General features: G+C 41.8%; 1 protein-coding gene across 1 annotated transcript in view; it reads right to left on the bottom strand.

Annotated features, from left to right (window-relative positions):
* Positions 1 to 2,242: 2,242 nt before the first annotated feature.
* CCAR2 (cell cycle and apoptosis regulator 2) overlaps positions 2,243 to 15,807 on the bottom strand; it is a 100,599-nt gene continuing 87,034 nt past the window's right edge. Inside the window, exons 20-21 of the mRNA XM_030202033.1 lie at positions 3,390 to 3,595; positions 2,243 to 3,293 (exon numbers count right to left, since the gene is read on the bottom strand). Of these exons, the coding sequence (XP_030057893.1) occupies positions 3,249 to 3,293; positions 3,390 to 3,595 (251 nt within the window). The 3' untranslated portion in view covers positions 2,243 to 3,248. The remainder of the gene's footprint in view (positions 3,294 to 3,389; positions 3,596 to 15,807) is intronic.

Genomic DNA, 15,807 nt, shown 5'->3' with positions numbered 1-15,807 from the left:
CACATACATTTGTTTTAGGTCTTGTTGAAGATCTTCAGGTTTGATTTCTGTAGTGGTGCTGAGTCAAATATGTCACTGTTCTAGATTAAGAATCAGGTTCCTTTGGTGTTCATGTTCCTCTTGGATATTCCAGAAATTTTATTTATATACTGGGATTTATTAACCGCCTTTATGAAGAGATGGACCCTAGGCGGTGTACAACAGGTACAGTTCAGCATAAAACTTGCAATTTTGTTAACAGCATAACAATAGTAAAATGACATCATCCATAGCCTTCTTAATGTCAAGCAAATTTTTGACTTAGATATTTGGCTTTTTTTATTACGTATAATTCTTGCAAGGACATGTTCTCAGTGCTTCTATTTATAGAATTTTTTCACCTCACTTCTTTTACTTTCCCTATCAACCAAACTATGAGGCCCTTTCACTAAACCTTAGTGCCCACTAACGAAATCAGCATGTGCTAAGCACTAAGAAGCCCACAGGTGTAAAATGGGCTTCTTAGCATTTAGCACACACTAATTCTGTTAGCATACACTAAGCTTATGTTGAAATGTATTTTGGACAAATCATGGAATATATTGAAATTGTACTGCCTGGTCTGGCTGCAGCAAAAATCTAAGGACCCTGTTTACTAAGCTGCGCTAGAGGCACATTACCATTTTTAGCGTGCACTAAGCATTAGCCATGTAGATGCCCATAATATTCCTATGGGTATCTACACAGCGCATACTAAAAATGCTAGTGCACCTTAGTAAACAGGGCCCTAAAAGGCTTACTAGAAAAGTAATGGTGCAAAACAAGACTAAGGAGGGGTCTAGGGCTTGTTTTAATATTTTTCTGACCAATCTAAAATATAAATCAAGCAAAAATATTTCACAAAAATTCACAATATAAATTTTCTAAATTTTCAAAAACAATCCTTTTATAAAGGATTATGTGATCCTTTTACTAAGCTGCGGTAAGCACTAGCGTGTGCCTACCACAACTTAAAAGGGCTTACGGTGGGGTGCATTCAGGTGTCCTGCAGCAAGTTCTAAATGTGCGTGTGCTACCTACAGGCTACTTAATACTATTTTTTTTGGCTAAGTGGGCGTGTCTGGGAGGGTGGAGAGTGGTGTTTTGGAACTAGTGCATCTACACTGCCACATACTAACTGATTAGCATGTGAGCCCTTACCACCTGCAAAATAGGTGATGTTAAAGGCTCACGTGCTAATTTTTGGTAGCAGGTGCATGCTAATGGCAACCTTAGCACATGGCAATTAAACTGGAAAATAGAAAAACGGCCATTTCTGGGGGATGTGGTACAAACAGCCTTAGCATGCAGGAAAAACCTGCATAACATCTATAACGCTGCTTAGTAAACAGGGCCCTAAAACTTTTTTTTTTAATATGTCTTTGTATAAAGGCAATTATAGCACATCTTATTTTAAATAAATAAATAAAAAGCAGAAATAAGCAAAAAAAATATATATATTTTTTTTAATAGTAACATAGTAGATGACGGCAGAAAAAGAGCTGCATGGTCCATCCAGTCTGCCCAAGACAAACTCATATGTGTATACCTTACCTTGAATTTGTACCTGTCCTTTTCAGGGCACAGACCGTATATGTCTGCCCAGCAGTATTTCCCGCCTCCCATCATTGGCTCTGGTACAGACTGTATAAGTCTGCCCTCCCCTATCCTAGCCTCCCAACCACCAACCCCTCTTCCCCTCACCTGCTCCGCCACCCAATTTCAGCTAAACTTCTGAGGATCCATTCCTTATGCACAAGATTCCTTTATGCATATCCCACGCATGTTTGAACTCCGTTACCGTTTTCATCGCCACCACCTCCCGCGGGAGGGCATTCCAAGCGTCCACCACCCTCTCCGTGAAAAAATACTTCCTGACGTCTTTCCTGAATCTGCCCCCCTTCAATCTCTAATGTACTATTCTGCTTTTTTTTTCTTTTTTAATGTACTATAATTACTCTTATACCAAGACATATTTAAAAAAAAATTTTGGTTAAATGTTGAGAGTCTGTAGAACACAAGCCTGTGATAAGATTATTAAAAGGTTAAGAACTGACGTTTTTGACCAAGGAAAGAGAACTGTAAAGTCACTGTCACTTTTTACATAGGGGGTCTTTTACTAAACTTATGCTAACCTTATCTGTCACAGAACCCATTTTATTCCTATGGGCCCTGGTGCAGATAACTTGCACTAATCTACTAAGGTCTTTTTTTCCCTCCTTTTTTTTTGTTATAAATTGAAAGTTTGTATTGTTGTTTTTATGAATTTATGTGACGATTTTGGGGTGGGACATGGACTATTGGTATTTGCTCAGTTGTACAGCAACAGATCAGTGTTCTTCACCCTGTCCTTGAGGCAGACCTAGCCTGTTAAGATAGATTTGCATATGAGAATCTACAAGTATAGTAGCAGTTTCATTCACTCCTTTTCGTGTAAGCTTGCGTCTCTCCAGGTTTACATCTTTGAAAGATCTGGCAAATATTCTACCTCAAACTGGTGAGGTGCTCACCATTTTAAATAGGTATCTGAAAGCACACAATTGCTCTCACCTATTTAACTTCTGTAGATGGGCCAAAAATGTGGCTGGGAGTTTTTGTAATGTCCACAAGCAAAAAGGGGTAATTATACAAATATAACACTCGGGCTAGGGCTAAAGGGACAATTTTTTTTTATTATTTTTAAAATCTACAACAATAGAACAAAAAAATCCATTTGATGACAAATAAAATGTAAAAATAAGTTTTATGATGGTGTAAAATTCACAGGAAAGAAACATACAACTAAGGAACTGCTGTTTTGCTGTACCTTCCTATCTTATCTTCCTTATAGCTGCAGCCCTCTGCTTCACACTTTAATTAGGAGCCCCTCATCCACAACAAATAAAGCACTGCAAATGCTGTAGCTGAGGGTCCCAGTCACCTGGGGGGATTAATATAAAGATACCAGAAGGACTTGGAACTAAACCAGTGCTAATACCACTGTGAATTCAGTCTGGCCTCCCTCAGGCAGAGGGGGGCTTGTTTAGGCACCAAACCATAGCAGCCACACCTCCCATATGGCTGCATGCTTCTTTTCTGAAGGATTAACCTCTTAAGAGTGGATTCTAGATAAGTGGAAATTTAATTTCTCTGTGTGCCAGCTCTTCCATCCACTGAATCCCACCTGTGGTTTTGGCCTCACTCACATGTAAGTCCATTGCCAGTTTGCACTGGGAACCTGTAGCAACAGCTCAGTTAGTGGGCAACTGTTCCTTCTGTTCTAAACAGCTAGTAGTCTGAAAAACATAGAGCAAGGGAGAAGCAGTTAGAGGGCAACTGGCTGAAGCCTCCTCACCTTAACAAACAATGCAGGCAAGCTTTTATGACCTCACCTTCTCAATTATTTTCTGGAGCTCTTGCTGCATAGGGACCAAACGTTTGCTGTTCTCCTGCAGCTGCCTTTGAAAGTAGGATTTCTGCTTCTCGGCAGTTTTAACCTGCTGCTCCATCTCAGCTACCTGTTTCTGCATGTTCTGGAAGTCAGAGGTCAAGGTCTTGTTTGTGGCCTCCACTGTAGTCACCCGGCCCTGGGCTTCCACTGGTAGTGAAAAAGGAAAGGAAATGAATATCAACTCATGCTAAGAAAGCAAAGTGTAACATGTTCTCCATGAAGAGCAGGATAAGCCAGTCATGTATAGGAGACAGTAGCAGCTGATTAGTGCCAGCTCAGATCCACTCTTCAACAGTCCAGAACTCTAGGCATACCTATGCATTCCTTTCTGACTGTTAGCCACTCCTTCCCCTCAGTTTACAGTAGATTGCTTCAGTAGCAGGAGAGGGAGGATTATGTGGCTTATCTAACCTGCTGCTCACAGAGAACCTCTGTTCCAGTTAAGCACATCCTCAGCTGTAATGCCAGTCAGATACAGACTTCCAAGCTAAGTATACAAGGGATCTAGCTAGCTCTTGCAACCTGGATGACATTGTTGAAGTAGGCTGAAGCAGATTAATATATTTTGCATGAATAACCTCTTAATATTTATTTAGAATTCTTCAAAACCAGCAACAGGGGGTTTACTCAACACAGACATCACAGAGTAGACCTCTGAATAACAGTCTACATTCAAGTTTTGAATAAACATTCTGAAATAACACAATTTGGTTCCCAAAGTGAACAGAGTGGTAGACCTAGTTAATAAGCAGATAGGTTTAAACTCTACCTGACTAAAGGCACTATCACTTCTGGATGACTGATCCAGAGAGTAGTGGTTTATTAAATGTGTGGGTGGAATACTGTTGCAGTTCTGCATATGTCAATAACAGAGGAAGAGTGAAGGTTGGCTAGGGTTGCCATCATTGCTCACAGTTGGTGTGCTAAGTTTTTTTTTTGTTTTGTTCTTTTTTTAGAAGATGAAGGGGATGGGATTTGATATACCATCTTTCTTTGGTTACAATCAAAGTGGTTTCCATATTATATACAACCAATGCAGTCTGAAATCCAAGTAAAGAGTGTTATTTTCATGACTAGAAGGCCTGTACAGTGGTTGTCATGGTAAAAAGAGCTGCAGTGCAGTCCAAACTTAAGGACACAAAGTTGTTTTCCTCTTCGTTTGCATGTTTACAGTTTATTTTGAAATTTGATATACTGCATAGACTGATGAGCTGGCCAAGGCACCTTCCACAAACAATAAATATTAGAAAAGAAATCCAGAAAAATGAAAGTTTGGGCAGTCACCAAAAGACACAACATCCAACTGAACATAAATGCAAGAAAGCAGACTACCTTGTCAGGCACAACAGCATGTCCCCGAACACCTTATAGAAATAAAAGGATTTTTAGGGTTGTTTTGAACTTTGTAAACAATTGTTCCTTACAGATATCTGGAGAAAGATAGTTCCAAAGCTTTGGGGCCAAAAAGTAAAAAGCTGATTATTAAGCTGATTCATAGTGAGCTAATTTGGGGCTGGACAACACTAAGCAATGGGAAGCTACTGACTTTAAAAGCCCTTGTTGAGGTATAGCAAAGAGTCATGAGAGGTAGTCCCACATGGGTCAGGCAGAGAATTTTAAAAAGAACTCGGTAGTTAAATGATAGCCAATATAAACTAATGTATAGATGTGTGAAGTGATCAAACTTCCAAGTGTGGCCATATTTTGGAGAGTCTGCAAGCACTTTGACTAGAGAGAAGTGATACCAGCATAGATAACATTACAGTAGTCCAGCCGGGATATCGGACATATCTGTATAAGGGTGTGAAATGCAGAGAAGTGGTGGGGGAGAGGAAGGTATTGAGAACAATTGATTGTTTTACATGGAAAGCAGACACCATCTTCAGTAGGATCTGCAGATATATTCTCAGAAAAGCCTTATTTTAGTGGATAGTGAACTAAAGCAATGAGCTGACATAATAATTTTATTTGTTACATTTGTATCCCACATTTTCCCATCTATTTGCAGGCTCAATGTGGCTTACATAGTACCGTAAAGGTGATCGCCAATTTTTTTTTTGTTAGATTTGTATCCCGCACTTTCCCACTCATGGCAGGCTCAATGCGGCTTACATGGGGCAATGGAGGGTTAAGTGACTTGCCCAGAGTCACAAGGAGCTGCCTGTGCCTGAAGTGGGAATCGAACTCAGTTCCCCAGGACCAAAGTCCACCACCCTAACCACTAGGCCACTCCTCCACTCAATTACGGTTACACAGTGATGTTGTGGTAGAATGAGGTTCATGTGGAACAGACATATTAGGGAATCGTATAGAGGAAGAGTTGCGTTATGTCCATTACGTGCTTTGGTTTCATAGTGTTGCAGGGTTCAGGCATTTAAGTTGGGTCGGTAGGGTATGCCTTTTTGAACAGGTAAGTTTTTAGAGATTTCTGGAAGTTTAGGTGGCTATACGTTGTTTTCACGGCTTTTGGTAATGCGTTCCATAGTTGAAAACCAGGAAGAGTATTTTCCAGGATATGAATTTTGAGTGTGGATTTATTCATGGTTTCAAAGGGATTTCTGTTAAACTGCAGGAGCACACTATCATGATCCCATGCTTGCTGCATGGTTCCTGATTTGGAGATTATAGTTTAGTAAGGCCTTTCATAAATTTTGAAACTGGCAGTTGTACAGAAATTAATGCGCTATCTACCTAATCACAGTAGGCTTCTAAGGTGCTAAGAAGGGCATGAACTGAGTCCACCGTGAGTTGAATAGAGAGGAGGCAAATCAAGAAAGTGAGACCTGTGGCCATGAAATGATCTGTACTTTGGTATGAGACCAAAGGGTGAATATCTTTCACTTTAGGTTGTAGGACTTCACTGTGGATTTTCACTGGGAGACTTAACCTTTCTGAAACCTTTGGAGGGGACTGAAGAATTTAAATGTCTATTGTACCTTCCCCTACCTCCTTGGTATACATATTCAAGTCATCAAGTCTCTTCTACATCTTCTGGTGTAAACCCCATACCATTTTCATCGCTTTCCTCTTAACAGCTTCAAGTCTTTATATGTCCTTAGCCTCCAAAATTGAACACAGTACTCTAAATGTGATCTCAGCAATGACTTGTACAGGAACATTATTGCCTCCTTTTTTCCGCTGGTTATGCCCTTTCTATGCAGCAAAGTATCCTTCTGCATTTTGCCATCTTCAGACGTTACCATCCCAAGGTCTCTCACCTCCTATCACATACAGCTCCTTTGAATTTCTGCACCTCAAATACATCACCCTACATTTCTTCACATTTAAAGCTTAACTGCCAAGCATTAGCCCAAGCTTCTAATTTCTTCTCGTGCATTCCACTCCCTCTAGAGTGTCCACTCAGATTAACAGTCTCATCCACAAAAAGTTATACTTTTCTTTCTAACCCTTCAGCAGTATCACATTGAACAGAACAGACTCCAGGATAGATTGCTGAGGTACACCACTACTCACCTTTCTTTTGAATGAATTCCATTTCCCACCACCCTCTATCAGTCAATCAATTTCTGATCCAGTCTTCCACTGTCAAGCTGCTCAGTTTATTTATGAGTTTCCTATGAGAAACAGTATCAAAGACTTTGCTGAAATCTAAGTAGACCGCATTCAGTGTATGCCCTCAATCCAGTTGTTTTGTCACCCAGTCAAAGAAACCAATCAACTTTGTCTGACATTATTTGCCATTGGTAAAGCTATGTTTCCTCAGATCTTGTGACTCAAAAGTTGACAATCCTTTCCTTGGAAATTAGTATTAGAGAAGCTCCAAAGAATGCCAGTAATGGAAAGGTATTAGAATTGATTTAGGGATAATGAATCCTAATCAATGGAGCATGACCACAGTCATCTCAAGAGCATGGAGAATTTACTGATACACTTTGCTAAGAAGAGCAAGCCACTGAAGTATGCAAAAAGCATAGATCCTGGGTCTTTTGGAATTTTTAGGTCATGTATTAAAATGGATTAGCGAGGAGAGATCACGTGATGTGTTGAGAGGATCAGATGCACACCGATTCCTTTCTGGGGTTCCCGGACCCCTGACGCACAAATAAGCTAGACAACTTTCTTTTTTTTAGAAAGAAACCCATAGAAGTGAAGGCGAAGCCTTGCATGGACAAATTTCTCACCTTTAAATTGGGAGCGATGCCTATGGACACAAAAGCAAAGAAAGAATGACTCCATAAAAAGAACAGCAAGATGGTGCCCACGGAGCCGGCCATGCACTTGGCTTTCACTACAGCCTAAATCTAGCAGATGAAAGAGATGATGCAACAAGTATTGGAACCCCAAATAAGACAGCTATCAACCCAGTTGCCTCATTTGGAATCTCTAGTCGCGGAGACAATTCAACGCACAAAGGATCTGGATGCCACATCTGCGAAACAGATCACAGCACTGGAAAACAAGGTGGCAGGATTTGAGATGCAGATTGGTTTTCAAGGTTGTCATTCTCGGAAAGATAATCTCTGGATAGTGGGCTTACCTGAAACAGTGCTGGAATGCACGCTGGGACTGCTGCTGGAACGCTGGTTGATTTCAGAGTTGGCTTTGTCAGAGACAGTGTGGCGCCATTATGCCTGGAAAGACCGCACTATGTGGGCCGGCTGCAAGATGGTTGCAACTGACCTAGAGTGGTAATCATAAAACTTCATAACTATATTCATAAAGTAGAAATTTTACAGGGGTTTTTCCAGAAAAGGAATACACTCACTTATGAAGGGACACCAGTGAGTATTTTTCAGGACTATTCAATTGCATTGCAAGAGAACAGATGGCGATTTTACCCAATATGCTCAGAACTTTGTTGAAAACAAATACGCTTTATGTTTCTTTATCCGGCATTACTGAAGATATATCACAAAGGACAATGGCGTAGCCCAGGAGTGTAATGGACAACGTGGACGCTGCTACTTAAGCTAAAACACTGATGTTAAGTGCAATTCATTTAGGCGCGTAATACAAAAGTTCTGTCAGGCACAAAAGTTAAACAAACTGTTAGTTAAGAATTCACTTCTAGAGGTAAAACGACAAGATAAACTGTGGTGTGTATGATTAACTATGGTGTTTGTGGGGTGTGGGACCCAATACATCGAAGTGCGTTCTCCAAGGGTGATCAATGATTGATTTTGGTGTTTGTGGGGGTGGGACCTTATACATCGAAGTGCGTTCTCTGAGGGTGTGTATGATTGATTGTGACGTTTGTGGGGTGCGTGACCTTATACATCAAAGTGCATTCTCTGAGGGTGTGTATGATTGATTGTGACGTTTGTGGGGTGCGGGACCCTATACATCGAAGTGTGTTCTCTGATTTTACACTGCACAAAGGAGCGGTGGGGAACTTTTGGGAGGGAGTTTTTGAAGGGGAACGGCAGGGAAGATAGGGGAGATTTACATGGGGAAGCAATTAAGGTTAAAGATAATTGTACGAGGGGATAACAGGACAATGGTAAGAAGGAGAATTTGGTGGCAGAGTATTACAATGCACTATACTGCTCTTGGGTGAAGCTGGGCACCTGAGGGCGTTGTTGGTAATGTTACAGTACTTTTTTGTAGCACATGAATTCCCTGAGACATGAGTGGTGGGAGACCTGGAAATGTGAGAGTGGTTACATGGAATGTAATGTGGAATAATCTCCCCCATCAAAGCACATAAATCTTGGGGGCACTGAATCAACACTGAGCAGATATAATTTGCTTTTAAGAAACTCGCCTTTAGCACACCGAGCACCAGAAATTGAGGAGCCAATGGGTGAGTGCAGTATTTTGTTCCCCTTCAGAGAAGCGCTGGGGAGGGGTAACTATTTTAATATGGAAAACTGTTTTGTGAACTGCACAGCAGGTTTTTCAAGACCCGAGGCTGCTATTTGGGGGTGCACCTTGATCTGCAAGGGCGACAGATGCTGATGGTGGGAGTATATGGCCTGACAACTAGAGACTGATCTTTTTATTGTCAGTTGCTGAGAGAGTGTAACCAGTATGTGGAGCTACCCTTATAGTGGCAGGAGATTTTAATCTAGTTCTAGACCCTAGACTGGACTGCTCTTTGGAGTGGCCAACAGTACATACTGATTGGGAACTAAAATCATTTTGTAAGGCCCTTAACTTAATTGACCCCTCCATCCGGAGGAAAGTGATTATAGCCACACATCTTGAGCGCACCACACAATATCTAGATTAGATTACATTCTGGTAACAGAATGACTGTTCACCCAGATAGTTGAAGCTGCTGTTGGGCCAAAAGAAATTTCGACTACGCCCTGGTGTAGATGGACCTCAAAGCTTCCTTCTATTTTTAAGGCCGCCCAAACTGGCAGTTCCCATCACACTTATATTCTTCGAGAGAGAGAGTTTGCAGAATACTTGCAAAGACAATGGCAGGATTATGAACGTTATAACCATGCACACGTGTATAACCCTTCCCTCTACTGGCTGGCAAGGCTGTGATGTGAGGAGCTATCATAGTCTACACAAGAGCATGGAAAAAATGATTGGCTCTAGGGATACTGACATTGGAGCGGAAGCTTAAAGCAGCTAAGAGAGCATACGAGGCACGTCCTACCCCATATAACTATGACACGTTTCAAGCTACTTGTACAGCTCTAAATTCACATATACATGAACGCACCAAGCATTTACTGCAATCTAGGAAACACAAATTCTTTTGATTTGGGATCAAATCAGGCAAAATACTAACTCAGGTAATGCGGTCCTGGGAGGGATCCCACTATATTCCAATGATCTACACTCCAGAAGGGTGCACCATCTCCAAAATGCATGAGATAGCTAATGTTTCACTAAACATTTTCAAGCTCTTTAAGCCAACTCAAAGACTGAAGTTGACACCAAAGAAGCCATAAAATCTCTATTCCTGAAGTCCGTTATGCTAATGCTACCCTTAATTAATCTTCGTTAGCTATTACAGCTAAAGAACTCCAAATAGCGATTAGATCGCTCAAATTAAATTCTGCCCCGGGCCCAGATGGATTCTCTGGGGAATATTATAAAATACTTCAAATTCAGCTACAGAAACTTTTATTAACCTATTTTGAAGCGTTACCAGAGTTACAGTATGTCCCTTGTTACAAAAACACAGCATTAGTTAGCTTGATTCCCAAGCCATGCAGGGACAAGACTAATCCTCAAAATTATCGGCCCATTTCTCTAATCAATGTAGATGTTAAACTTTTGTCACATATTTTGGCTTCCAGACTAGTTGCCTGTCGTCCAGAGATTATACATCAGGACCAAGTGGATTTTGTAAAGGGACGACACTCGGTAAAGGATGTTCGTAAATTGCTAATGGCCATGTCTTACTGTAACTGGAAAAAGATTCTGCTATTACTGGCAAGCTTAGATGCCAAACGAGCTTTTGACAGGGCACAATGGCCTTTTCTTTTTGAGACTATGTCACATGTAGATATCTCTGAGTGTTTTTTACATGCTATGAGAGCACTTTACATGGAACCCCAAGCAGCTTTGACAGTTAACGGGGTCTGTACCTCCCTTTTTCTTATTTTTTGTGGGACACGCCAAGGATGGCCATTGTCCCCGTTATTATTTTTGCTCACGCTGGAGCCTTTGTTGTGCCTAATATGGATACGCCAGAGGTAGAGGGTGTGTCAATTGACCAACAAACAATTAAGGTTCTTGCATTTGCTAATGATTTACTTTTAACTTTGACGGCCCCTCAACAGTCTGTTGGTCAGCTGCTCCTAATAATTCTAAGCTATGATAAAGTGTCTGGATTCAAACTAAATTTGTTAAAATCAAAGGCACTCCCTTCCTCAGAGGAAATTTGCACTACTTGGAAAGGCAAATTACCGTTTAGTGGGGTGAAGGGTTACATTAAGCATTTGAGTGTCACCATCCCTTCCAAATTGTCCTAGTTATATGTATGTAATGTACTTCCTCTATTGCAATTTACTAGAAGGATGCTTAGGTTGTAGCGTGCCCTCCCAGTGCCTCTCTTGTGTAGAATTGCCCTGTTCAATATGATACTTGCACCTAAGTGGTTATACATATTCCAGATGCTTCCACTATACCTGAAGGTCAGGGACGAGCGTATTACAAGAGTCTATTCAGAACTACTTATGGGAAGGGAAAACAGCTCATTTATCGATGACTGTCATTCAGAAGCCCTGTTCATATGGGGGATTGGGGCTGTTAAATGTCCGCTAATTGTGTCGTGTACAATGCACGTTAATGATTGGTTTTGAGAGTTTAATGACTTTTCTATTTCAAGCCTGGAACTGTACATGTTCACAAAGTTTCATTTTAGCTGGCAACTTCACACCATTCCTAGTCGAGCTTCTCCAGGTCTACAATGGAATTTGTTAGCTAGAGCAGCTTGGTGCTGGCTATACCAATGCCACCACTTTTCTTCACTGGTAACACCATTTCTTGCCATTTGTCATAAATTACCCCCCCCCCCCCCCCCTAAAATTTATTTTGCTTACTTGCAACTTGCACACTACATTAAAAGCTTGCCATGGGAAGATTTATGTAAAGATGTTCAAGAGACTCTTAACGAAGCTCTTACACTAAAAGTTCACAAAATCCGGTCCCATTGGCATACCACCAAAAATATCTGCAATATTCTTCAGAAGAGATAGACTATGCCAGACTACCATGACAGTGGTCCCATGATTTGGCAGTATCGGTAACAATAGACCATATTCAAACTGGCATCCATAAAGTGAAAAGATATATGCCATGAGCCCTGTTGTGGGAGATACAAGTTTGTGCTGCGTTTGTATGTTTCACCATCTAGAGCGTATAGTATAGAGTGACTTTTGTTACTACAGCATCTTGTCTAAAATGCCAACCTCGACCTGTAACATTAGGCCACATGTTCTGGTCTTCGCCAAAGATTCAAGTGTTGTGGAACAGGTTGACAAAGTTTGTACTTACCCAATGGTCCTGGCCTGTTCAATTGACTCCAAAGCTTCTGTTTGAGGATTACAATTTAAATGTGACGGTCCTGCCTGGGTTGTTGGGCTTTTTGAGGCAAATAGTTTTGATAGAACGAGTGATTTGTGAATCAATGGCACCCCCCCCCCCCCCCCATCTTTCTACTTGGTGAACACATATGATAATGCTACTTAGCATGGAGCATAGAGACATTGCTGACATTTCCTCATTGTCAGAGACGATGGGAATGTTTCAGGATGACCCTCCAACTGGCTGCACAGAGTCACCTACTGAACTAATAGACATACCACTCCCAGATTAAATTCTTATAGTGGGTGGGGGGGGGTGAAAGATGGGAGGGGGGATTTTAGGGAGGGAGAAATAACTGTTTAGTTTGTTATGGTTCCATTGTATTTGGTTGCTGTATTCAGTTTATTGCAAGGTTGTTTTTTTTATTGTTCTAATAAAAATGATTGGAAAAGAATGGAATAGCAAGCTTTCACAGAATAGAAATTATAAAGTTTAAATGGATAATACACTGTCAGACAGCTGGAGCCCACAGTGCAGGGTACTTCAGGGGTCCCTACTCTATGTCATGTTTACATGACTTCATTTGATCAGGGCTTTAGCTCTTTTGGGGTACAGCTTTATTCATATGCAGATATGTTGCTGCTAGTACCTATAGATGATGAACAGAAAAATACTATTAAGATATCTAATTGTATCACATTGATATAACATAAAAATAATAGGAATAAGACCTAACTGTTATGGTTAATTCCTCAAATACAGTTTATTCCTGATGAATTAAAGCTGCCCGATGGTCTCTAAAGATGGAACGTTCTAAGAAGATCTGAGCATCATCCTCAACACTACACTCTCCATAGAACTACAAGTGAATAATATAGTAAAGACTGCTTTTTAAAGCCCAGAAAACTCCGTCATATACATCCTTTTTTTTCAGAAGAACGTTTTTCATTATTGGTCCAGGCCCTTATTTTATCACACTTGGACTATTGCAATAGTCTTTATTCCACAATTACAGTTAAACTTCAACAGAAATTGGAAACTCTTCAAAATACAGCTTCCAAATTGATATTCTAATTGAAGAAACTTATTGACCATGCATCTAATTTGGGGAAACTTTATAATACTGCACAGTACTCCACTGCTCCACCTAGCTACTCCTTCATGTTGCCCAAATAGCAAAAATTTCTGGGGAGAACACTGTGGTTCTGTGGAGATGAGCCACTGTCATGGCAATTCACTTGGTAAATATGCTTAGAGTGGCTGAGAGGACAAAGGTATTATAAGCTATCGAGTTTTACAAGTTACATGAAATAGAGGAATTTTATGTGGAAAGATGGATTAGTATGTGATTCTACACATCTTTGAGTCCAATGTGGCACGCCAGTCATGCAGGAGAAGGAATGTTAATTATGTTGGACTCCACTCTATGACTGAAAGAGTGGACTGTAGGCACCAATATTAAGGTGAAATTAGGCCTTACCTGCTAATTTTCTTTCCTCTAGATCCTACAGACCGTTCAAGACGCTTGGGTTATGCACTCCTACCAGCAGAGGGAGACTGAGAACACTGGAGGAGTAGCCTAGTGGTTAGTGCAGTGGACTTTGATCCTGGGGAACTGAGTTCGATTCCCACTGCAGCTCCTTGTGACTCTGGGCAAGTCACTTAACCCTCCATTGCCCCTGGTACAAAATAAGTACCTGAATATATGTAAACCGCTTTGAATGTAGTTGCAAAAACCTCAGAAAGGCGGTATATCAAGTCCCATTTCCCTTTTACAAGTAGCCTGTGCAGACCTTCTCCTAACCAGTAAAACAGTAACAAAGCAGAGGAACAAAACACCTCCACCTAAACAAAACCACTGAATCCACACTCAGATCTCCTCCCCTTAAGAAGGGGGAATTCAACTGCAGATCGGCACAAACGGTACCACAAACTGCCATTAGAAAAACTCCAGGACCCAAATCACAGGAGCTACTAGAAATATCAGCAACTGAAGTCTAAAGAAAATATCACATGAACTGTCCGATACACTGGGTGGGCTCAAACGGTCTGGAGGATCTAGAGGAAAGAAAATTAGCAGGTAAGGCCTAATTTCACCTTCCTCAGCAATCCTCCAGACCGTTCAAGACGCTTAGGACGTACCAAAGCAGTAAACACATCTAAGGGTGGGACCTGCGAAGCCCAGAGGACAGGACTGCAGCTCCAAAACTGGCATCCTCCCTTGCCTGTACATCCACTCTGTAATGTTTGACAAAAGAATGCAGGGAGGACCACACCGCCGCTCTACAAATGTCCACCGGTGGAACAAAACTACTCTCTGCCCAAGAAGCCGCCATCCCTCTAGTGGAATGTGCCTTGAGCCCCACCGGAACCGTATGGCAATGCAATATGTTAGCCGAAGAGATGGCATCCTTCAACCACCGAGCTATAGATGCCTTAGAAGCAGCCGCTCCCTTCTTGGGCCTCCCATGAAGGACAAATAACCTGTCCAAAGACCTGAATTCCCCCGACCTGCACAAGTAAACCTTCAACACTCTGCACACATCCAATTTCACCAAATGACGCTGAGAAGCATCCCCCATCCGGTCCCCCAAGACCAGCAACGAAATCACCTGATTGACGTGAAAGGAGGATACCACTTTAGGCAAAAACGAAGGGACTGGATGCAGTGAAACCTTTTCCTTAGAAAACCACAGAAACGGAGGCCTACATGAAAGGGCCTGAAGTTCCGAAATCCTGCGAGCCAACAATATAAGCTACCAAAAAGACCACCTTCATAGTAAGGTCTTTTATCGAACAAGACTCCAAGGGCTCAAAAGGAGAACCCGCCAAAGAGTCAAGAACGATATTAAGATCCCACTGAGGAACTACCGGCCGCTGAGGAGGACGAAGCAACTTCACCCCCTCAAAAACGGACCACATCCGGGGAAGACGCAACCGACCTGCCCTGCACCTTACCCTGAAAACACGCCAAAGCAGCCAGCTGCACCTTCAAAGATGACAATGAAAGGCCCTTCTCAAAACCATCCTGCAAGAAATCTAAAATGCACGACACAGAAGCTGTCGAAGAGACACAAGCCCAGTCCCCACACCAATCTTCAAATATGCGCCACACACAAACATAGGCCAAAGACGTCGAACATTTGCGAGACTGCAGCATCGTCTGAATCACCTGGTGGGAAAACTCTTTCCTTCTCAACCGTTCCCTCTCAAGGGCCACACCGTAAGAGAGAACCGAGCCGGATCCGGCATGACAATTGGACCCTGACACAACATCACCGAGCTCCCCAGCCGCAGAGGCTCGCCTTCTAACAGGCGCATCAGATCCCTGAACCATGGCCGACGCAGCCAATTCGAAGCCACCAACAACACCGGACCCGCATGACATTCTACCCTCTGTAGGA

The sequence above is a fragment of the Microcaecilia unicolor genome, chromosome 4, assembly GCF_901765095.1.
Source record: "Microcaecilia unicolor chromosome 4, aMicUni1.1, whole genome shotgun sequence".
NCBI classification, from domain to species: domain Eukaryota; kingdom Metazoa; phylum Chordata; class Amphibia; order Gymnophiona; family Siphonopidae; genus Microcaecilia; species Microcaecilia unicolor.
Note: the sequence above shows the minus strand (reverse complement) of the source record. Positions and strands in the feature narration are given on the sequence as shown.